Source organism: Ips typographus, linkage group LG2 (genome assembly GCF_016097725.1).
Source record: "Ips typographus isolate SLU linkage group LG2, UJ_Ityp_2.0, whole genome shotgun sequence".
NCBI lineage: Eukaryota > Metazoa > Arthropoda > Insecta > Coleoptera > Curculionidae > Ips > Ips typographus.
The window spans coordinates 20,640,144-20,662,794 of record NC_138423.1 but is presented as its reverse complement, the minus strand read 5'-3'; the positions used below and the strand labels follow the sequence as shown (position 1 = coordinate 20,662,794).

General features: G+C 33.3%; 2 protein-coding genes across 9 annotated transcripts in view; one reads left to right on the top strand and one right to left on the bottom strand.

The window, feature by feature from the left end:
- Nucleotides 1-15,598, bottom strand: part of LOC145725344 (uncharacterized) — a 62,336-nt gene extending 46,738 nt beyond the window's left edge. For 3 of the 7 annotated variants that reach the window (XM_081974062.1, XM_081974064.1, XM_081974066.1), the window contains exons 1-4: nucleotides 15,321-15,591; nucleotides 9,768-9,812; nucleotides 5,942-6,139; nucleotides 946-1,269 (exon numbers count right to left, since the gene is read on the bottom strand). In XM_081974062.1, the coding sequence (XP_081830188.1) occupies nucleotides 946-1,269; nucleotides 5,942-6,139; nucleotides 9,768-9,812; nucleotides 15,321-15,398 (645 nt within the window). In that variant the 5' untranslated portion in view covers nucleotides 15,399-15,591. Of the gene's footprint in view, nucleotides 1-945; nucleotides 1,270-5,941; nucleotides 6,140-9,767; nucleotides 9,813-15,320 lie in introns of all 7 variants that reach the window. The other 4 variants (XM_081974065.1, XM_081974067.1, XM_081974068.1 and 1 more) reach the window with 4 other exon arrangements.
- A 2,404-nt stretch (nucleotides 15,599-18,002) lies between these two features.
- Nucleotides 18,003-21,496, top strand: LOC145724034 (uncharacterized). Of its 2 annotated transcripts, XM_081972103.1 has the most exons (6): nucleotides 18,003-18,379; nucleotides 19,606-19,794; nucleotides 19,860-20,110; nucleotides 20,423-20,473; nucleotides 20,622-20,870; nucleotides 21,219-21,496. In XM_081972103.1, exons 1-6 carry the CDS (start codon nucleotides 18,186-18,188, stop codon nucleotides 21,341-21,343), a joined length of 1,059 nt encoding a protein of 352 aa, XP_081828229.1. In that variant the 5' UTR covers nucleotides 18,003-18,185; the 3' UTR covers nucleotides 21,344-21,496. The 2 variants fall into 2 exon arrangements, with proteins under 2 accessions (XP_081828229.1, XP_081828230.1); XM_081972104.1 differs by lacking the exon at nucleotides 20,423-20,473.
- Nucleotides 21,497-22,651: the final 1,155 nt, after the last annotated feature.

Sequence of the window (22,651 nt, the reverse complement as noted above, 5' to 3'; positions counted from 1 at the left end):
AGGCTGAGGACCTTCCAAATGCTCCGGAAGTAGTCTAAAAGGGATTTTGAATGCTTAAATCATTAGTTTTCCTATCAATTCGAATCGAATCATTCGTTAACTTTGTATATTTGATAAAACCATTACAGAAAAAATATTGTGTATTACAAATATCAAATAAAATAAAATATTTCATTCAATTCGTTTAGGTAATAATATTATCCAGTAAAATTAAATTACAATTAGAATTAATTGTATCATCAAATAATACCCTTCTTTATCATCGATTAAATAATTTGTACTATACAATGTAACTAATACATTGTGTATTTATTTGTGCATTTACTCGGAATAATCTGTTTTAACTTGAATTTAATTAATATACACATTTTAGCCAATACTTTTTTGGTTAGGTTATTTATGCAAACATAACCTAAAAAAGCAATAAAACAAGTTAAGAAATTTAATCGTTTGCGTATTTTATTGAGCCAAATCAGACTTGTATATAAACTTATGGGCTGAATCATGTTTCAAAAATCGCGTTGGCATAGCCTATCGGGTTATATTTAATTTTGACTTTATACCTCCTTCGTGGTTTTTTTTATTTACCTCCCACATTTACCTGGTCTATAATAGGCTAAATTGCCAGACTTGTGAGTAATTAATTATTTAATCGTATTGTTATTTCTGGCAGTGCGATCCAGAAAATAAGGTGTTTTTTGGCTATAGCAACTTCAACAAGTGATTCATACATCGCAATTTAACTAGTCACTTTTTAAATTTGAATTATTGTTTAGTCTCATGCTAAAAACAGTTTTGAAATGGATTAAGCAAGAGCCCTAACTAGGCTTTTTACTAGCTTTAGCCGGGATTGTTTAAAAGCGCCCTCTTCAGAGTAGTTTTGAAGAGAAAGAAGACAGACCAATAAAATTGCTTTTAGACTTTAACAACACTGCGGGTACTTACGCTTAAATTGTTAATTTTATTTTCGAGTTCGCTAAATTGGTAGTCCAGTGAACGATAGTACAAAGAGGGTAAGTGGCTCAAGTAGTAGTTACGGAAGTAGCTGCTTAAGTACGACCGGTAGTACGGCCAGTTGTAAATGTAAGGCCAGCTCAAACTCGAGTAGGTAGTAGGCCAAGAGCGGTAGTAGCTACTTGGCCAGTAGGTGCTATAGGTTCTGGGCCAGTCGTAGTACCAACGGTACAACCTCGGGTAGTATGTGCTGCTGGGCAGGCTTAGGGTAGAATAGTAGCTGGTGGTTATGGGGTAGCTGGTGTGATATATTCTCTAGAAATTCCAAGAAAAATTCACTTCTACCGTTTTCTTTTTCAACAGAAATGGCCTGTTAAACTGATATCCTGAGTGAGGTGTAAATGGCAGACGCTTCTTAAAATCGTCAAAGTTCTTAAAATGTACCACATGTTTCACGAGATGGCGCTGAGTATATAGATGTAACTAGTAGTTGACATTTATGTTTTTCCGCGGTTTAGTTTCTATAATAGTAACATACACAATGTCAAACTTAATGATATTTACAGTGTGATAAAAACCAATTAGGAGTTTCATCATCATAATATATCGATGATTTAGTATAAAAAGGTGGTTCAAAACAGCACTATGTTAAAGCGACAGGACCGGATTTGAAAAACCTAGTTTTATAATATTTTTCAAAAATTTGAAACGTCGTTTTTAGCAGCTTTTGTGTTTTTTTTTGTCTGTTTGTTTGTACGTATGTTTTTGTCTAGTAAAAGTGAAAGCAATATTGTGAAATTTGCAAGAAGTACAAGAAAGCCAGTATCTAGCAATTTTTCGTTCCAGATGTCTACTTTTTCTACATTTCAAGCAGATTATATTTTTAAAGAATATGCGTATATTTTTATTTTTTATTTTCATTATTTATTATATTTTTAAGAAAGTAGTTTAATAAGGCTTTAAACTATTTGCTTTATAGTTTTGACTTATAAAGTAGACTTTGTGGTGACAAAAACTGTTAATACAAAAGTTCTAGGGCTTTTCCTAAATCATCAGAAACGGTTTTTCAATAAAATAATAGACCATGACAAAAGTGAAAAAACATGCAAATTTAATCCATTTTTAACGGAACACCTAGTATATTTTCTGATTTTGTGATTGTGAACATTTAGTTTTACCATACAGTTTTCGAGTTATTGGCATTTAAAAATTTAAATTTAATTTTGTTTTCCAAAATCACACTTGCCAAAGACATTCATTATTTGTCGTCACGATGACGTAATTTGTCAACTGTCAAACTGTGTCATTGTGACGTCAAATGATGAATGTTCATGGCAACTGTGATCTTAGAAAATCAAATAAAATTTGTAAAAACCAAGAACCTCAAAACTGCTAAAATAAATCAACATTCAACAATAAATGTCTAAATATACGAACAAAAACCCTCTACTTTACATAATTAGTTATGAAAAGCCGTATAGGTGATGACGAAAAGTTTGTTTTTGCACATATCGTGTTGTAGGTAGCGTTTGTGATGATCACAAAAAAGTAAAAAAAATTATGTATGCAACATGTGCCAGAAACTAAACTTTTTGTAACTGGTTACGTAAATGATAGCTATTGAACTATTTTTTTCACTTGTTGTTATTTTCATTAAAATTTCATTCAGACACTTCTCTTTAACAACGTTTGACAAATCCAATGATCCTAAAGAGTGGAATAAAAGATTTCTCATCGAAACGTCTGCCATCATTTAATCATTTGCCGACCACGCACAATTCCAATTTCCATTAAAACCATCCTGGATACAACAAAAAGCGTTTTCCAATTAAACACTTGACATCGTTAAGTTCGGTTTTGGCCGAGTGTGAAATCGGTTAAGCCGATGCGATAAATTAAAAGTAAAATTATCTATTTTTAATAATAACGATCTCAAGGTCAAATATTTCAGCATAAAGCTGTAGAAGAGTGTTGCTTATCAAAAATAGATTTCATAATTCCGTGGGTGGAATTTATTGTGTTTAACTTACCAGTTTAACAGGCCATTAAACAACTATTACACTACTGGATAGTAAAACATTATTAAATGATGGCAGACTGTTACATGAGTTTGTAAAGCTTTGTTATTTCACGTGTTACAAGTCTATACGAACAGTGTGTTTTATTCAATTTTGATCCAGTAAAAAAAATTCATTGTAGTTTCTGCAATCGAACTCAAATCCAACAAGCATTGTTTACATCAAGGAGCACGTGCTCACCTAGTATAAACTGGGTGGGCTCAGGACACGTGTTACAAAGGGGTACATGCAATAATGTTTGCATTTGATTCTAATAGAAGGATAAGAGATGACCTGACATCCATTTAACATAATTTATGTTTATCCCTATTCACCTAGAACTATTATTTTGTTATTACTCCCAAACAAATGGATTGGGGGTGTATTTTTGGTTTTGCGTAGGCCAGAATATTCTATTGTCTCTCCCTTAAATAAACAAGAACAGAAAAATAATATGTACCAATGTTTCATTCAGAATTATTAATAATATTAGTATTTGTGGGTTTCTGCTTGGATAAACCAACTTATAATATACAGGGTGTCCCAAATTACGTTATGGTAAGTGGAGAGTTAAACAAAAATTGCGGTTAGGGTTAACTCAAAATTTGTTTTATTGCTATTAACTCGGTTTCAAATTTTATTTGTCAATTTTTATAATTTTAATGTCTTTTTAATGTAGCATTATATTTATGGAGTCAAATTTGACAGTTGAAGGAATAAAAGAATTACGTGACAACTATCAAAACCATCATCTTATCATGACTGAATGCTGTGAAATACGACCTGATTTTATCTATTTGTGTATTTACAGCTTCAAGCAGCTGAACTTCACAGTTTTGGCACGTGACAGATAGGTATTCGTAATTGACCGTCACGTGATAATTGTAAAAATCTATTCAGCAAAAAATTAAGCTATACAATGCTAGAATAATTTTTATAGCATAATATCCAGTCAACTTGTATGAATAGCTCCAGCTTAGGAATATTTACAAATATAAATAACCCCTAAAATGTCGCTTATGTCACGTGACAATTGTCATCATTATGAAAATTTACTGAGAAAGGCGTAAAACTATACAGTAAAACCAAATAGTGACAAATTCCAACTTTGCAATTTGTAATTTTACTTGGCAGTTGTAACGTTGAGTGAAAGTTGGACGTAAATTATACGATCACGTGACTATAGTGTCATCATTGTCAAAGTACACTCAGTAAGACATAAAACTATTCCATGCAAAATAGTTCTATTTATTTAATAAATTATTGCTCTATGAGGCGTATTTACAGCTCCATAAAACGAATTTTAACAATTGTGGTGTTAAGTGAAAATTTCGGGAAAAACTATACAACTACAACGTATTTTTCAAATACATTTCATAAAATATGCAATACCACAGTATGGATAACTCCATAACGCTAAATTGTAAATTAGTCTATTTACAGCTCTATGGAACCAAACGTGGCACCTGAATCGTTCAGTATTAATTTAACACATATTTTGCAGGCACGTGACAAGTGTCAAAATACACTCGACAAAAGGTTACAAGTTGTGCTTACAGCTTAATGGTCAAACTAGAAAGTAGTGACATTAAGTGTCAATACTTGATTTACGGTCATGTGATCACTGTAATAACTCACTGTAACAAGAAGCTATACAATGGGCCTGTCCCACATTTTTTTTTTATTTCATAACTACAAAGACGGATTGAAAATATTATACCCGTATTTTTTTGTTTTCAAAAATATTAAGTCCAAATAGAAAACAAATGATGATAAAAACTACATTCATCTCATGTTTAAAACGCCCGCCGCCGGTGACGTACTACACTATCAACCAATCAGCGACAAGAATTGAAACAGATGGCGTGCAACAGCCAATAAAATCGCCCAGAATTACGTACGTCACATGCGCGCCAAAACAGATCTTTTAAATTTAATGGACAAATTCAAACTAATGTAGGAACATTTACGACCATAATTTTTTCTTCAAGAATATGAAAAATTAGTTTTTTGATCCTATTCTTTCGATTCCAGTCATTAAAACAAAAATGTATGATATGTGGGATAGGCCCATTATAATTAGACTTTTTAAAAAAGGTTTTTATGGCATATACACGACATTTCCTGTATCTACGGGTACAAAGAAATGAAAAATTCAAAAATTCTTATATAACATGTGACATAATTTGACAATTGGTCACATGACTAAAAGCCTGGTTGAAATCTTGTGACCAACTGCCAAATTAGGTCACTTGTCACATTGTCACTTATAAAGTGTCTTATTTTGCCAATTAACTGTAATTCACTCTGATGGCGTATTCAATTGATTAAAGCACTGAAATTAATATACAGGGTGGTCAAAAACAGTAATCCAAATAGTCAGGACAGGATTCAGCTTACAAATATAGGCCATTTGTCTTTAATCAACTTATTGGAATCTCCTAATTAAGTTATATTTTCCTAATTACCATTCTAGCCTAATAAAGTTTTTTATCATTTTTTTCACACTGGGAAAGTAATAAGATCTAACGAAATCTTCATTTACAATCCGCTAATTAAATTTTCTTTTCTTCTTCTTTTACTCCCAGTATTCCCCAGACTATAAATATTTCCGTTGCTATTTATGTTTTACGTTTATTATCGTAATTGATACGTTAATTTTTGACAGTCAATCAACTGTACATCAAAATGCATGCTAATACTACAAAATCCAAATTGTAAGGCGCAAGCAGCGATGAAGAGGATAGGAAGCGTGATGAAATTAAGTAAAAAAATCTTCAAAAAAAAAACCAATATGAAAATTACATGTTTTTGAGAAACTTAGGTTAAAGCACATTTCGATATTTTTTCCTTTTCTTTTAGTACGTTTCGTTTAAGGAAGGAAAAAGTATTGAAGTTAAAGTGTGATTGGTTGGAAAAACGAGACTTACCACAGCCGAGTCCGAGTTCAGGTAGCGATTGGTCGCCGAATAACCAACCCAGGGCCGGACTTTACGTTCGATCCAGTCGAATTCACGTTGCAAAACGGACGGACGCGTCGAGAAAACTTTCGGCGGCGACGTCACTACCGTCAACCTTTTGTGCCCCACGTACGGAACGATTCGATCGTAAGAATGCACGATATGTACCTAAAATTTATTATTTTAGTTTAAATAAAAACAAAGGGCATAAACATAAATCAAAATGACATATAAATCGCATTGATAGTAATTAGACATTAAGGTATGACAATTGACAGTTGTCATTAATTGTCATTATTGTATGTTTTGAGTTCCTTGCAGTTCAAATGCAGTGCTTTTTTGTGACGTCATTTGACAGAAGGTTTCGTGACACTTGCCAATAATATAGTCATCTAGTAGACGTCACAAAGTACGCTTAGCTTATCCCGTTAACTCACCGCCTACTATACTAGAAAGCCTAGAAGGTGCTTGTCAAAAATTACAATATGGCGGAAATAGTGGTGACAGTTTGCGTTTGTTTATATTGTGGAAATTGAGTTTTTTGAGGATTAGATGAGTTTTTACGGTTTAAAATCAAAACTTGGGGTTATTTGCGTAAGTTATTTTTGTTCATAAGTTTTTCAAGACGCATTGTAACAGCAATTCAGGAAAAAGCCCAACCGTGTCAGTTTTTAACTTTACAAAAAACCGGATCTAACTCAACAGTGATTGAACACTTTGAAGTGGGATGATTTTACTCCAACCAGTACTCAATGGTAAGTACCTGTGCTTTCTAGTACAGTAAACTTATTAGGTACCTGTTACATGCACAGGTATGTGAGTTACATTTTAAAGCATCCTTCAATGTGAGAGCAACAAAAATAATTTTGAATTAATGTTCTTGGTAATAACATAAGAACCGTTTACCAGTTTTGCTTACCTAGTTTCAAAGATTTACAGATTTTCTTACATTGACAACATGGACAAATGTTCTAACCAATTTGTTTAGGCTGGACTTGATTGTGTATAAAAAAGCTCTATCTATACATATCTGGATCAGGAATGAACCTTTTTTTGGTTTTTCACTCACAACTTTTAATCGACTACACAAAATAATAAAAAAATACATATTTCTTACTGCATCTGCATACGTTTTAGGCTTTCTAGTATAGAGGGCGGTGGTTAACTACGTAATTGACACTTGACACATACATCAACGTGACTACTTTAATTCAATTGACAGCTGACCTACTGTCATATTTATGTCTTTTTTGTTTTTCGAAAGTGCCAGATTTGAACCAAAAGAATATGTAAACTGTTCATGGAGGTATTAAATAAAGTTGCAGCCATTAAAGCTGTCATTTTATGTATATAAAAACAGTGTTGACAAATTACCTAAAGGAACGTAACCATTCACTTTAATCAAATTGGACAGGCCATTTACTGAGCACCTGCTAAAACTTTTCAACCTTTTCAAACCCAATTAGGACAGTCGGATGTACAATTCTAAAAATACGAAATTCTGTTGGCAAACTATCAATGCGATTTTTACGACCGTCTTTGAAATATTACACTTCATAATAATGTGTATGTACATGTTTTATCCACGTGGAAAATCATCAAAGCCCAATTCAACTAGAGCAAATAATACATTCCGTTCCAAAAATAGGAAATATTTAAAAATGTGCTTTTTTAATTAGAAATTTTGTTTAATAAATACTGAACTATGCATATAGCACTAGATTTAGACTATTAAAATTGTTCTATTTAATAGCATTATTAAATATGATTATTATGTTATGAACTATTAAACACAAAAGTAATACGCTTAAAATTTAGAATTAAAATAAGTAATAACTAAAAATTATTTTAGGTGTATTTAAAGAAGAAAATTAAAAAGTGAGTTAATGGTAAATTAACGTTTCAGTTATTCAAAATGGCGGCGGTGGTTTAAATTAAAACCCAACAAAACGAAAATGTAGTACCTACAGTCTACTAAAAATATTTTACTTCTTTTTAGACAGACTATTTTTTTAATTTTTACAAATTTTAAGTGCAACATATTTAAGATAAAAACCAATTTTAAATTACTAGGGTTCTAATTAATATGATTTTCTTACTGAAAACTACCTAAAGATGGCTCAAATGCGATTTTTTTCGTCTTTAGGCTTATTTAAGGTGTGAAATTTGACATACACATCCCAGTAGACTTTAAAAGGTTCATTCAAGTACTTTGCTTGGACTTTAGATTATTCTAAATTGAATTGGTTGAGCTAATTGAAGCTCGAAAATTGTTGGAGTTGGTAAAATGTTAAAACACAGTCAACTATTAAGAGTTTTGACTTCTTTCTTGGAAGGTTCTAAACTGTCTTATTATCAAAACTCTCTGAGACATGCTTAGTTTAAGAAAACTTCAAAATCATTTTCAACCCTCAGGAGACTATTCTATCCAGATCCCTTACCAGTCTGACTTTAAAGACTTTCTAAATTAACTTAGTTTTGTTACTCAGAAGATCAATATGGTAACATAGTAATTACACTTCCTGAAGATGCTTCAAATGTGGTTTTTGTCATTTATTCATTTGTATTTTGAAAATTTAAAGTTAACTTCCTAGTAGACCTAGTAAACCCACTCCCACCCACTGGTAAAAATTGATAATCTATTGAATTTCCCTTAGACTTCAGAAGGTTATTAATTAACCTAGTGGGACTGCTGAGGACACATTATTTATGTGTTTGTTGTTTAAGAAGCTATAAATAATACAGAGTATTAAAAAAAAAAACTGAAAAAATTGAAAAAATTCCTAAGTTAGGGAACTGTCGAATAAATTTCAAATTTTATTTGGGTAACTTTTTTTCGTTTTAGAAATTAAAATAAAAAAACTGCTCTTTGGGGTTCACCGTTCAACCACTCTTAGACCACTCAGGAAACGTTTTTTCTTGGTTTTTGTGTTTTGTCGTGTTTATTAAGGTTTGTTCTAAGAGTGGGTGAAGAAAAACGTGAAAATATATGACACAGAGTGGTCAAAAAACGCGCTCAAAAACAGTTCTGTAAAAAGACAGAAAGTCTACTTTTTCAAGCGAAACATTTCTTATTTTTATAAATTTGCCTGATTGTCTGATCAGAATTAAGGTAAATATGTATTAGGTAATTTAGTTAAAAGAATCATTATTCAAATTGAGACATTCATTATTCAAATGAACCACCCTGTAATTGTTGAAATAACCGAGTTATTGAAGGTTAAAGTAGCAGCTGTCAAATTTATCAAAACTGTCTTTGTTGTCAGACTGCCTATAATAACTCGTTAAGGTTATTTTCCTAATTTTCCAGGGTCAAATTAGCCCTTAACCAGTCGAAAAGTTTCCGGCGCACCCTATCACTAAACCAAAAATAATACGCGTATTTGTAACACTTTCTAAATACTTTTATATGTCGATGGACAGCCAATGAAATAAGCTTTTTATTGACGTAGAAAAGTCGATTGGTTAATGGAACCGTTTGGCCACTAGAGTCAATCAAACTTTTTTGGTGCGTCCTTTTGTCCAATTTAAAATAACTCGTTTATTTGCACTATTTTTGTAAAGTTTTATACGTCAATGGATCGTCATTGGCAGTAACTTTCAATATCTACGTTCAATTTTAAGTTAAAAACTCCAGTTGATAAGAAACTTGTACAACTTATTTTAATTGGAATAAGGAATTAAATTAGAACTTTGGCATTATTCTAAGACTTAAAAAACACATTATGTTTCACCCTTGGAACGGAGTATATAATTTGCTGCTAATTGTTTTAAAAATACAACTAAATTTACTTACCTTTCCTAATCCGGGAAGGATTCGTACTTGACGGGAAGGCTCATACTGCATTCAGGAAAACCACGGGAAAAAAGAAAGGACAGTTAGTTTATTTGCTTAACATATTCATAAATATAAAATACGCATTTTTTGATTTTTGGTGCTGGATAGTTTCGTGTTTGTACATATACAAAAATTACAAAAAAAAAACTGAAAAAAAAGTAGAAAAGTGGTATTAGAAAAGTAGTGCCAGAAAGAGAAAACAAACAAAAACACACTGTTAGTAGATGGGAAGAGAGAGGTGCGGACAAGGAGAACTGACCGATTTTTTTAAATAAAACCCTTACTAGTTTGGATTTAGTTTATTTTGGATACAAAACAAATTTAGACGTAAATCTAGGATACAAAAATATATTTTTTGTTACTGGTTACATTTTCAAGAAAAATTACAAGAGAACATCAAATTATACGCGGTAAGACCAGTGGCGGTACGAAGTACCTCCCGGCAAATTACCGGTAGAGGTACTGCTGTAGCTAGACTGATATCCTCCAGGGCCGTCACCGCGGTTGCGCGAAGACCTTTCGGAGGTATAAGAATATCCCCCAGGTCCTCCGGTAGAGCTGCGAGAAACGGTCTCAACTGAGCTGGAGGAACGCACCTGAGGGCGTGAATAAGGGTCGCCAGAACGGCTCGAGGAATCAGAACTGTAAGAGTATGAGTAGACCTCTTCGGCTTGTCTACGATTGCGGTCTGGGTAGGTGTCAGTCACCACGTAATGACGAGGACTCTAAGGAAGAGAAATAATGCGATGATAGGACAGATTGTTCTGGATTTGTTAGTTTTGTGTTTCTAAGCGTATTTGTTGCAGCTTAAGGAAATTCTTACTTTCTACATACTCAGTGTAATAAGCTTTGATGGGAACTTTCTCTAATTTTTGCAGAGGTTTAAGCAAAGTCAAGTTAGTATTTGCTTGTGTAGTGTAGCTTATCAAAGGAAGTCAAAATTTGTTGTAGGTTCAAAAAAAATCTTTTAAACTGTTTTAAATTAATATTTAAATTCAGCTTAACAAAATAATAAGAACATAAAAGATAATTACAAAAATAATTTGTGCCTGAATACTGGCCTGGCTTCAGACAATTCCAAATAATGTAGTTTTAGGTTTTAGATTACAATTACTGTAATTTAATAATGATAATGCATTTTTAATAATGATAAAACAAGGGTTTACAGTATACGAAATTAGCCAACCAAAACGTTTATTGAAAGTCCATTAGGATCAAATATTTAGAGAAAGTTGAAATTTTGGACTTAAGATAAGAATTCAATGCGTGTTATATTTTAAAAGTATTTTTATCTTTCTGTCACTTCCGGTGTAACCAAGAATAGATAGATGTCAACTTGATTATTTTAAATGGGACACTCCGTATGTATTTTTACATTTTCGGATTCTACGTGGAATTCTAGACTGATTTTATTCTATTTTATATGAATTTTTATATTTTTTTCCTAAAAACAATTTTAATTTACACATAAACGGTTATTTCTTAGTTTTCAAAACACAACCTTTCAAAAATTGAAAAAATGACATTTTTTTGTCAAAATTGTAAATTTTTATTTTGCTCCAGAAAGGTTCTAATGCACAGCAAAGTGCATATTTATACCAAAAGATTTTAAATTAAGTGAAACAAGCGGTTTTAAACCTTTAAAAAATGAGAAAAATGCCACTACTTGTCGAAAAAGAAGAATTTTGCTCCAGAAAGGTTCCAAAATGCACAGCAACGAATTTATCTTAATTTTAGAATTTCAAATATGGTTTGGGTGGCTAACTCTTGTTAGTATACAACAAATCCACGTTAATCAGATTATACTATAACTACATACATATTGGATAAGCATATATGCAGAAAATCAAACAAAACTAGGATGACGTCACATTCAAAACATTTTCCAGTCAATTACAGTGTTGCATCATCCCCTTTTCTTAACATCCCCTCTCAAAAGAATAATCCAAATTTGACTACCCTTGACGTCATGTCAAACTAAATGAACATTTACTATACAGCGTGTGACGAGTTAATAAGCAAACAAAACAGCATGCACAGTATATGAACAAACACAAATTTCCAGTTTTTCATAAAAAAAACTCTTCTGGTGTATTTCAAGACGGTTTTATTTAAATGACCAGGTGACATTGAGGAACTATTACAACTAAACAAAATGGCAGGCGCACAGTGTTCTATTTCGTTAAAATGTAAAAATATCACAAAAAATATCGGAATTAATGTGTAAAAGCTGAGAAAAATATGTCGTTTTATTAGGGAAACAGTTTACCCCCCACTAAATTATTAAGCGTGGCTCTATAAGTAGTAACTTGGTAGCAAAGCTAGCTTAAATTACTCTATCTATCTTTGTCTACCATACTGGTGGTAGATCAGAATAGGCCAACATCTTCCTTTTGTAAGGTAAATCAGGGCATTCTGCCACTTTATGCAAACGTGGCAACACCACATCCATACTGTCAGCATTGGGAGCCAATTCTTTGCGCAAAAGGTCTGTAAAGATTTTCTCCCTACTCTTGTCCCTGGCGGACAAATAAGGCTGCACTGGCTCCAAATGGGCCTTTGGTCGGATTTTTGCTCGTTCTTCGGGATGAAGAATAGAACGTCGTTCGGGTTTTTTCTGTTGTTCGGACTTCTGGGTTCTCTTCCCAAATGCGGTCACGGGATCGGGAACCAAGCTGGGCCTTGGAACGAACGGTACTTTTTCCCATGGGATCTCACGTTTCTGGAACAAGGGAATACGTCAGTTACCGTTCGTCCCAATTACAGACTGACAGGATTTTAGAAGGAAAGGGGGTCCAATTTGTATCATCATCCAGCTTGTTCTCACTTGCTTTTTTAGTAAATAAATGGAACAACCACAACAACTTAGTGTAGAATGTAAATCAGTACCACCCCGTGTATAAAATGAGGAGACTCTAAATATAGCAATCGGCTAGGAATTGGGACAAACAAGCGCACATTTAAATAAAGCGTATCGTTTCGTGAAATGGGAATTTTATTTTTAGAAAAGCTTTATTTACGGATTACTGCCTTTTTACTTGAAACCTCGGCCTGATATGCCATAAGATACACACGCCTTCGATGTGGCTCATCAATTCCATCCGATTCGGTGTAGGTGTGCGTATGTCGAGATATAAAGACTTATGAATTATTTATTATGTTTACTATTGTCTGAAGCTGTTTTAAATATGTGTACAGTACAAAAAAAAACTAAAATTTTAATAAAAAAATAATTTCTATAGAAATGACGGAATTGACCAACAGTAACGTTTGATTGCATGGTTTCTATAAAAGTTATCTCTGGAATAAAATTATTCTAAAATCAAAGTACTGGCCCTTAAGGGAAAGAAACTTGTCTGTCAATATATCTAATCTCACTGCAAAAAATAAAATGAAAAGTATGACTTTCCAACAATAAGGAACTTTATTTTAACTTCCTAATTATCAAATATGGCTGCATGAGGCTGTCAACACAAATTACAGTGCAATTCCTTAAATTGGCAACATCTTTTATAGTTACAGGTCACTGTTGTCTCGTGACTTAAGAAAAGTATAAAAGTGTTTCTAAACATCAGAACTGTCAAATTTAGCTCCATGGAGCTATAAAGAACAAAAAATATCTATTTAGCATTTTAACATTTTTAAATAGTCCAAATTTAGCTGAATTGTTGCTTTTCATGTGCATTTATTAGCTTTTTTTCATGATTCTCTTGGAATTTTCCATCTCTATTCAAGCTTCTTTAGTTTCTAAAGCCATTTGACTTTTTTATTACTTTTTTACTCTTTTAATCTACCATACTAACAGTAAAAAATCCTCTCTAGGACAATCACATTGCAACTTAATTAAACATGATATTTATATTAGATTAGTTGTAATATTGTTGATGCCAGTATGTCCCATTTTTGTTCATTATTAATATCAAATCTTATGGACAATGTAGTACTTTCAAGTCAATTAGAACTAAAAGATTCTTGCGTACTAGTGAGAACTAGAATTAGATGAAATTCAGCTTCCGGAAGCAAAATGAGATTTCATTTGCCATCGCAATTACAAATGCCGTTCCTATTCGGATTTCTAGAAGGATTCTACCAAAGGAAAATAACGTATACCCCCCGAATTAAATTGTCACCGCTTTTGATATATTGACTATCTCATTGAAAACGAAATTCGTGGGTTTTCTTAGGAAATGAGATTTCGGTCGTTCATTAATCAGGCTTTTCTATTCCACTTTAGAGCAAATGTCCATTCACAAGTCGAAACAATCGCTATTACGTCACCAGCCAGCAAATCCAATTTAACCGGAAATCATGCGTTTCTATAAACAGAGTCGGTGCTCCATTTGGCACCCATCGCGTGAGGTTAAGCCCTATCATGCGAAATATAGTTGGTCGATATGTTTCCTATTTCCCAAACACGATCGTGTATGCCAGGCATTATACATTATTCCAGAGGGGGGTAGAGATACAAATATCGCGACAATTTGAATTGCAAATGCCCGTATTTAGGGCTATTTTGTGCGGATGTATCGATGAGCGTTGTTTAGATTTCAAACTCCGATCTCCCGGTTAGATAAACCTTTAAAATGATTGAGTGAGAGAAATATTTTAACGGTAAATGTTGCGGCTCTTCCACTAAAGATATTCTCGAGGAAACATCGGTGCCGGAATACTAATCCCCAGGAGATCACGCAATTACATCAACTGTCGTCGCGACGTTTACATTTCCATAAGGAAGAGGCAACTCGTCCTTGTAAAATTTGCATGTGACGGCAACAACAACAGTATCTAAATTATATATTAAGATAATATTCTCAATTGTTGTAGAATCAGTTTTAATGGTAATTTTATGATAAAATATTTTGTTTGCAACAAACACCATTAACGTAAAACAAAACGTTTCTGATGTTCCCAAACCATCAGCAGGAACGCTATTAACTTCACGTCTTTTTCGAAATGTTACTTGAAAATATTTGAGTTTTTTTACTTGTAATCCTTGACTGCCACATTAATCAATTACAAAAATAAACTGATCCAGTAATTTTCTATTTTTAAAATATTGACGTTTCCAACATTCAGTTTTACAATATAATATCTCGACATACAAACACCCAAATCCATAAACGAGAAAAGATTTGTAATAGAACCCCGTCTCAAGCATATATTGAATGCAAAACCCACTGTTTCCCCAATAGAACGACATATTGGAAATAGAATATCTGTAAACCGATAGCAAACTTATTCTTATAAATAGAATTGTTTTTACCAAAAAAACAGTCGGAGAGATCAAGACGCGCCCGTCTCTGTTTTCCAGATATTTTTAGGAATTTTGGCACAAATCCACCCAATATCTAATGACTTACGACTCAAAATGATTAGCGCCATTTAAATAATGGGTTTTCAAACGTTTTTTTGGTTAAAACATTAATTCACTTAAACGGACTAGATGGTGACGTCAATCTGATGTCACCCATGATGGTGTGGACCTTTTAAGATGAGTTAAAACAAACTTACCGATGAGGTGTACGTGGAGTAAGCAGGCGAAGCGCGGTAAGGCCTCCTGGTGGTGTAGAAATCGGAATCGTACACCATTTTGTTGGCGGTAAAAGGGGCGGCAAAAGGCGACGTAAATTAGGAAACTTAAAGAAATTCGGCGTCGAGAGATGTTAAAACTGGACTGAGGCGCTGGCTTGGCTCCCGGGATTTTAACATCAAAACTTTCAACGGTGACGTTTTCGTTTCTTCTATTAATAGGTGCGAGACGTATAAATTTGATATTTGGCTTGTTTTTTTTGCTGTTTTTCGATTACTGAATGGCCGGAATGACTTTGTGGGCGCAATCATCATCACTTTGTTTACTCACTTCAATTATCTAGATTTAGAGCTCTGATACGTGCACTTGGACATACGACATCATGTTCAAAGAACGTCATTCATTTTTTTTTGTTGATTCAGCAACACTTGCAAAAATAGAATTAGAATTATAGAGACAAGGACCATGACCTGTTTATGCTTGGTGCAAAATAAATGGCAAATGATGATTTAATGGTATGTCCGAGTTTTTGGAGGTTTAATTTAAGGATCAAAGAAGTTTTAAGGTGTCAACCATTATTTTGTATTTTCTTATATACAAATTTAAAACTCAAAGCTAAGAGTAGCAGATTTTAGGGTAAATTAAATGTAACAGATAATTATTCGTTTTGTGATAGAGAGACCGAGAGAACTTCTTAACATAGCTACTTTTAGAGATTTATTCAAACTGTTTCTTCTTTGCTAGTTGGGTCTTCGGTGTCACCACACAAAAATTGTTTGTTGGGAAAATGGAATTTTGCACTATTTTCAACTAAGTTGAAAATAACATTAATCTAGTCGTCCCAACACAAGACCACTGACTTAGGCTCGGTCTTAATACCTGAAAACGCTGACGTTTCGGTGGAAAATCTACCACCGTCTTCAGAGAATCTAAAAAAGAACACAACGACAGAACACAGAAAACAACAATTTGGAACTCCGAGTTTTTTGTTAATAAAAATTGACATTAATTTTGACTTTTGTCATTCCAATAAGAAAAGTTATCTATTGTTGTAGTGCAAGGTGAGTGTTATAATGAAAACAAAATTACAAGAAATTTCAGTTATGTTTGATGACCAACTGTTATCTCTTCCTCTAGAATATTTAACCAAGATTGGTCAATATTATATATTCTCTGTATATCTTAAGTGAAAAAACCTTTTATTTTATAGAATAAAACAGTTTTTATGGATTTCCACCCTTAATTTCCACAGAGAAGAACTGTACTGATTAAGAAACGATAAAGAAGATAATGAAATAACTAAAACTAACTAAACGAGTTTGAAAACTTTTCTCTTTAGAAAGGGAAATAAGGATATTTTCAACTCTTCGATAAAGACAATCATCTTTACAGTAATACACGCGAATTTTCAGTCGCCTAATTGTCATAAATCCACTGTATTGCTATTTGAAAACTTAAAACTAACAAATTGGTATTTGGATGTAAAACATTCAATTAAGTGACGTACTAACATTCAGAAATAACTGCCAAAACAAGTGTTTTTTTTTAGCAAAACTGCATACTTATGAAACCTAAATAAATGGACATTTGTAATGATCTACCACACTATTGCATTTATTTGACGCCTACATGGTAAAGTGGACTTTGATATGATTTGACACATTTTAGTTGTTTTCCAAAGCAAATTCCAGAATTCGAGTTAAATTTAGATTTACACACAATTTCGGAACGTTGATGTTGATGGACATAAAATTTGGCAAAATCACTCAATTTAATAGTTAACTTAACGCTCGTGTAAACGTTTAGCGTTAATAAATACGCTTTTTTGGTTCTGGAGTGGCTTAAACAACACAATCCTTTAGAAAAACAGACCTCAAATCACTCAAGTTTTAGGGTAAAAGTCAAATTTTGGCTTGTGGTTTTGGTTGAAATAAAAATGCTTCTTTAAGGCGGACTTAAAAAATGTAAGACCAAAATTGCTGTACAAAGCAAACCAATCTTCATAAATAATGAGAACAGCTGCAAGTTCTGGACTTAATATAAATTTGTTAACCGTTTTAAATGGTAATAAATCTTATAAATTTAACAATTACATGTTTCAGTCCAATATTTACGCAGCCTTTAAAACAGTGTATAGGAAGTTTGTTATTCCGGCTAAAGTAAGCAGCGCACCCACACATTGGTTTTCCGAATGAGTTTTTTTTCTTTGCGTGTGAGGTAATTAGTTAAATTTAGATGCAAATAAGTAACGTTGTCGTTTGATAGCAAAATCTTGGACCGAATTCATTAGCATACTGAATGTATGTTGTCTGGCTATATCTTTATTCACGAAGGGAACATCTAGATTTTACGCGAGTGTGTAGGAAGAATTGCGTGGTTTCCAAAGTTTTTCCACAATTTTACCGGATATATCATGTTAAGGAGTAATGACGTCAAATTAAAATGTTTATGTATTTAGATGATATGAATGATTTGCTTTAGTGTACTGCAACTACCATTTTTGCCTTAAATATCTCACCAATGTAAGAAGCCCAAACTATACTTCCTTGAGTTCTTTGCTTTGGACTATAGGGGGCGCTGATATTACACCTACGTCTCATGTGTCTCTAAAACTTGCAAAGGTCATCCGTCAGAAATATGTCAAATGTCAACGCCAACATTTTTTTTGTTGTGTTGATAATCTGAATATTTTTTCTCTTTTTTTATCTTTTAAAATATTTAACAATACATTAATAATAATTCAAGGGGGTAATTCAACCTAACCAAATTGGTCATTGAGCATCTTTTTACCTACACTACTGAAACCCTGAAGGAAACCCTTGTAAGCTGTATTGAAAGTAGTGAAAATGCCTGCAGCAGTGGAAGAAAACGCTCCTGGCAATGGGGCCACGGCTTCGGCAGCTGAAAACACCACCAACGATGAGGATAAAGAGGAGAAACCCGATCGAAATCAGCAAAGGTGGAATGTGCTTAAGGCCTATATTCTTAGAGACCGAGCTCGCCAGAGGCAAGAAAGAGAAGCTGAGGTTGAGGAAGAACGGTAAATTTATTGTTTTTACTATTTAAAGGTATATAGGACGTTAATCTACTCGTATAATTTTGTTTAATGTTTAGAGATAGGTACATTCAGGATGCTCAGAAACTCAGACTTTTTGCAAAATAAAGATATTCAGTATTAATGGTTGATTGCACTAACATATTTAGGGAAAGCTTAAGCTTATTTTAGTATTGAATGTCACATAGGTAGTATGTAAAATGTATAATAATATCACAGTCAAAACAAAATTTATCCTAGGCTGTCTTAAAACATGTTTTGCAGCAATCAGCCAGAAGTGTCAAATATTAAAGATTACATTAATTAAAAATCACAGCTCTAACCTGTCAGACAGACCTGTAAAAGAAAAAAATTTAGATGTTAAGCCATTAGTGGGAAAAGCAAATTATTACTGTGATGAAATTAGTAGGTACTATTTCTATTTTAGGGAGTGCTTTCAAAAGGGCAATGGACAATAATAGTGGTATTTTTAATATATTTAATCAGTTTCAAACAGGTTGCAGGGCAGAAAGCACAAACATACCTCAAAAACCACCCTTTTTCTTAACCCCCCCAAAAAAAACTGATAATCTACATTTTGTCTCATCTGTTTATGGTCATACTCATAATTGACATTTATACAACATGTACAATATTGACAATATGCCAATGAGATCTTATAAATGCTCACACTATTTTATTACCTACCTACTTAATAGGCTGCTTCAATTTGTACTAAATTTTTATTTATTTCAACTTTGTTGTTGTACAACTTCCTGTTTTTTTGTTGTGTTTTGAAAAAGAACAATGGTGTTTTGTTTTTTATTACATCACCAAAATCTTCTAAGCTTCCTCTTGAGCCTTCTTTAGTAAAAATGTTCTTGGAACCATAATGACACTTTAACTGGTAAAAAAGTTATAGTTAATTGAAATAATTAGTGATCACACTAAATTTTTCTGACTAGGTTAGGTGAGGTTGAATAACACTGCATTTTTTGTTTCTGTGTTTGAAATCTCTGTTTTTCACTATACTATACAACATTTTGTATACACTGTAACCTATTCCCATGAGTCCCATGAGAAGTGGCGATGATGATATTAACTGTTACCTCATATTAAAATTTACTTATGTCTTAGATTAGTTCTCAAGATTTTCATTGATATTTTATGATTGTCAGCTGTCTAATTTTTTAACTTAACACACTTGATTATTTGTTTAATCATCTTAACAGTTTACGCAAAGAGCGTGAAGCCAGAGAACAGCAAGACGTAATGACGCTCGGTGAAACTCGCGAGCAAATCATTCAACTGGAAGCTCGACTGCAAAAGTTCAAAGAAGAAAAACACCAACTATTTTTACAGTTAAAAAAAGTGCTCAATGAAGACGACAACAGGCGTCGACAACTACAAAAAGACGCCAGGTTAGTGCTTGTCAATCATCCTAAGCTACTGCCTTTTGTTTTCCTGGATAACCTATAAACTTTAGTGAACAACAAATGGTTCAAATTCAATCGCTGCAACAACAAGGATTGGTGCCACATCAACCGCAAACATTGTACATTCAGCAGCCGCCAACTAGGCGATTCCAAACTGTCGCAGCCGCTTACAAAACTGGCGTAAAACGGCCCATTAGTCCCAGTCCGCCGCCTCAGGTGCCTGTATCTTTGTATCATCAAGGATACACAACCTATAAGCCACCTACTGTAGCTGGGGCTTCTTATCAGAATTCTCCTCAAAGTAAGTTTAGGCTGAGATTTAAATGAATACAGGGTGTCCCAATGTTCTTTTCAGTTTAATAATCTGATCTGAATAAAGCAGAACTTCCTACACTTTATGAATAATTCAGAGATACAAATTTGTTATGAGATTTATAAATATTGACAAAATGGCATGACTATTTGGGATACCTTGAGTTAGTTTAAGTATGTTCTGGTTTTGGAATGATATTGTTCTTTTGGGGCATGAAGTTGCTTGCTTTGTACATAATATATTAATTTTAACAGTTTTTCTAGTGTAGCAGTCAAATTTAAAAAGAATTTCTGTTTGCAGAAGATGATGGTAGACGTAACGAATTTGCCCGAGCTGCATTTTGTGTGTTAAGTGAGTTTTCTTATGTTAGTTTCAGAAGGGTTGTTTGTTGTCTTAGATTGGGACTGTTGCATTTTTTTGTTTCTCAAGATATGTTAGTTGGATTCGCACTGACACGCGTTTATATTGATCAAATTAAAAGTGAGATTAAATTCCACAGAGGCTCCTCAGTATTCTAATCAGCCTTCGGCGTTTTATCCGGTCGCACCACAAGATATTTCAATATACTATCCAGGAATGTCAAGGGAAGCGGTACGGCCGGTTTATGATCAGCAGAGGCCTCAAGGTTTTCCAATGGAGCACAAAATGCCGGAACATTATGGAGCTTTAAGAACTGCCACCCAGCATGGTCATGTTATACATCCTGGACCTGGTTTGGCTATTAATCCTGCTCAAGCTCCTCCTAAAGGTAATTTATTTTGTAAATAACATTTTTGTCAATTTTGGGTTTATGGGAGCAAATAATTATTTACGCTACAAGGGAGGAGAGTGCAACTTTTGCGAACAACTTTGAGGGGACATTGCTAGGACGTAAAAATCATACACAATACAGCAATCAAGAATAAAATAGTGTAAACCTAAATATAAATAATAAAAACATTAACTTAGACTGCAGTTCCAGCTTCACACACGTTTAATTAGTGTAGACACAGCATTACGTAATAATATCAAGGTGTCAATCATGCTACATCGAGCCATCTTTGACCCAAACAAAACCTGTAGCAAATTAAATAGTTAATTTTATTTTTGTTTTTAGGGGGAAGCATTACAGCAGGTTATCCCGTAAGGTCCCAGCCGCAATATCAGCAGGCAGCGCCTGCTTCATTGTATACTGCCCAGTCAAGGCAAATGTATCAGAATTATCCTACTCAAAGAGAGTAAGACAATGTATAAAACAACTATTATTAGTAAAACAGCGAACGCTGGTCAGCTCTCAAAACGTATGCAATTTGAAAATGAAGACTGATATTCAGTGGTCGGGTCGGTTCATATTTGTACTGGAAAAGGGTGTAAGTAATATAAGTCTTAATTACTTTTGTTGTTTTACATATACCTTAATAGTATATTGTACAACAAGGGTGAATAAGATGTCCCTATCGCACGAGGACGAGGGCGATATGGACAATTCGCCCGAGTTTTACAGGCTATTTTTTCTACGACTAATTGGAATTACTTACCAAATTTCACACAAATAAACACTCAATGTTGTTTCCCTGTTTACATTATCACTTTTGACGCAGCCAAAGTTTGTCCCGGATTGTCACCGGATGACAGCTGATTAACTTCGTCTTTTAGGTTGAGGTTTTGAATGGATTTGATTCATTGTAAATTGTAAGTTATATCATTTGCTTTATCATATACTGTTCTCGCGGACTGAGTCATCCCCCTGTGATTTAGAAGTAGACATGCATTATTGACTTCATCCTTGTCTATTGTTCACTTTCAGAAAGGGTAAATATCTAAGTGAATGTCTTCCAAAAAAAACATTTACTGATTAGCGCTTCTATTTCAGTCATTGTCAGTTTGACAACCATCGAAATTTATTTGATTTGTTTACTATTAATTCTTTTCCGTTTCCTTGTGTTGTTAATAATTTATAAAGTTTTCTATTTTCCACACCACCACGTTCTTTTAAGAGCTATTGTTTCTACGCTTTTAACATTCTGTAAGTACTTTCATAATAGTATTATTAATATTTTTATTTTTTTTATGTCGACTGTCACAATCTAACCAAAATTGGCACAATTACTAACCTGTTTTGAAAAAAAGTGGGAGTGTCTATTATGGTTTTTATTTAGCCATTTGGTTTTTCCTAAATTCGGAATTACTTACTATTACAGTATTTTTTTAGAAAATTCCTGGAAAAATTCTCCACAGACAAGCTCAGCAGTGAATTCTTAACCTTTGTGAATATTTTGAATTGGAAAAAACCAATGGAGGACCTTTAGAAGCTTTATCATCTGTTCAAGAAGAAAATAAGAAATTTTAAGACCTTACATATTCTTACTGATGTATTTTTTTTGATACTAGAAGGTTGTAGCTGCATTGAAAATTTCCCGCAAAACTGTTTATTCGATTCGGAAAAAACAAGCAAGTAATCTTATGATTTCCTCACCTAGAAAACGTAAATCGAGACGTTATCGACGGGTCAAGACCACTGATTTATCTGAAAGCATTAAAATGGATGTT

Coding starts and splice junctions, on each gene's coding strand:
- LOC145724034 (XM_081972103.1), top strand. CDS start 18,186: ATGCCTGCAGCAGTGGAAGAAAACGCTCCTGGCAATGGGGCCACGGCT. Junction 20,111..20,422: donor TTATCAGAATTCTCCTCAAA/GTAAGTTTAGGC, acceptor TTCTGTTTGCAG/AAGATGATGGTAGACGTAAC. Junction 20,474..20,621: donor AGCTGCATTTTGTGTGTTAA/GTGAGTTTTCTT, acceptor TAAATTCCACAG/AGGCTCCTCAGTATTCTAAT.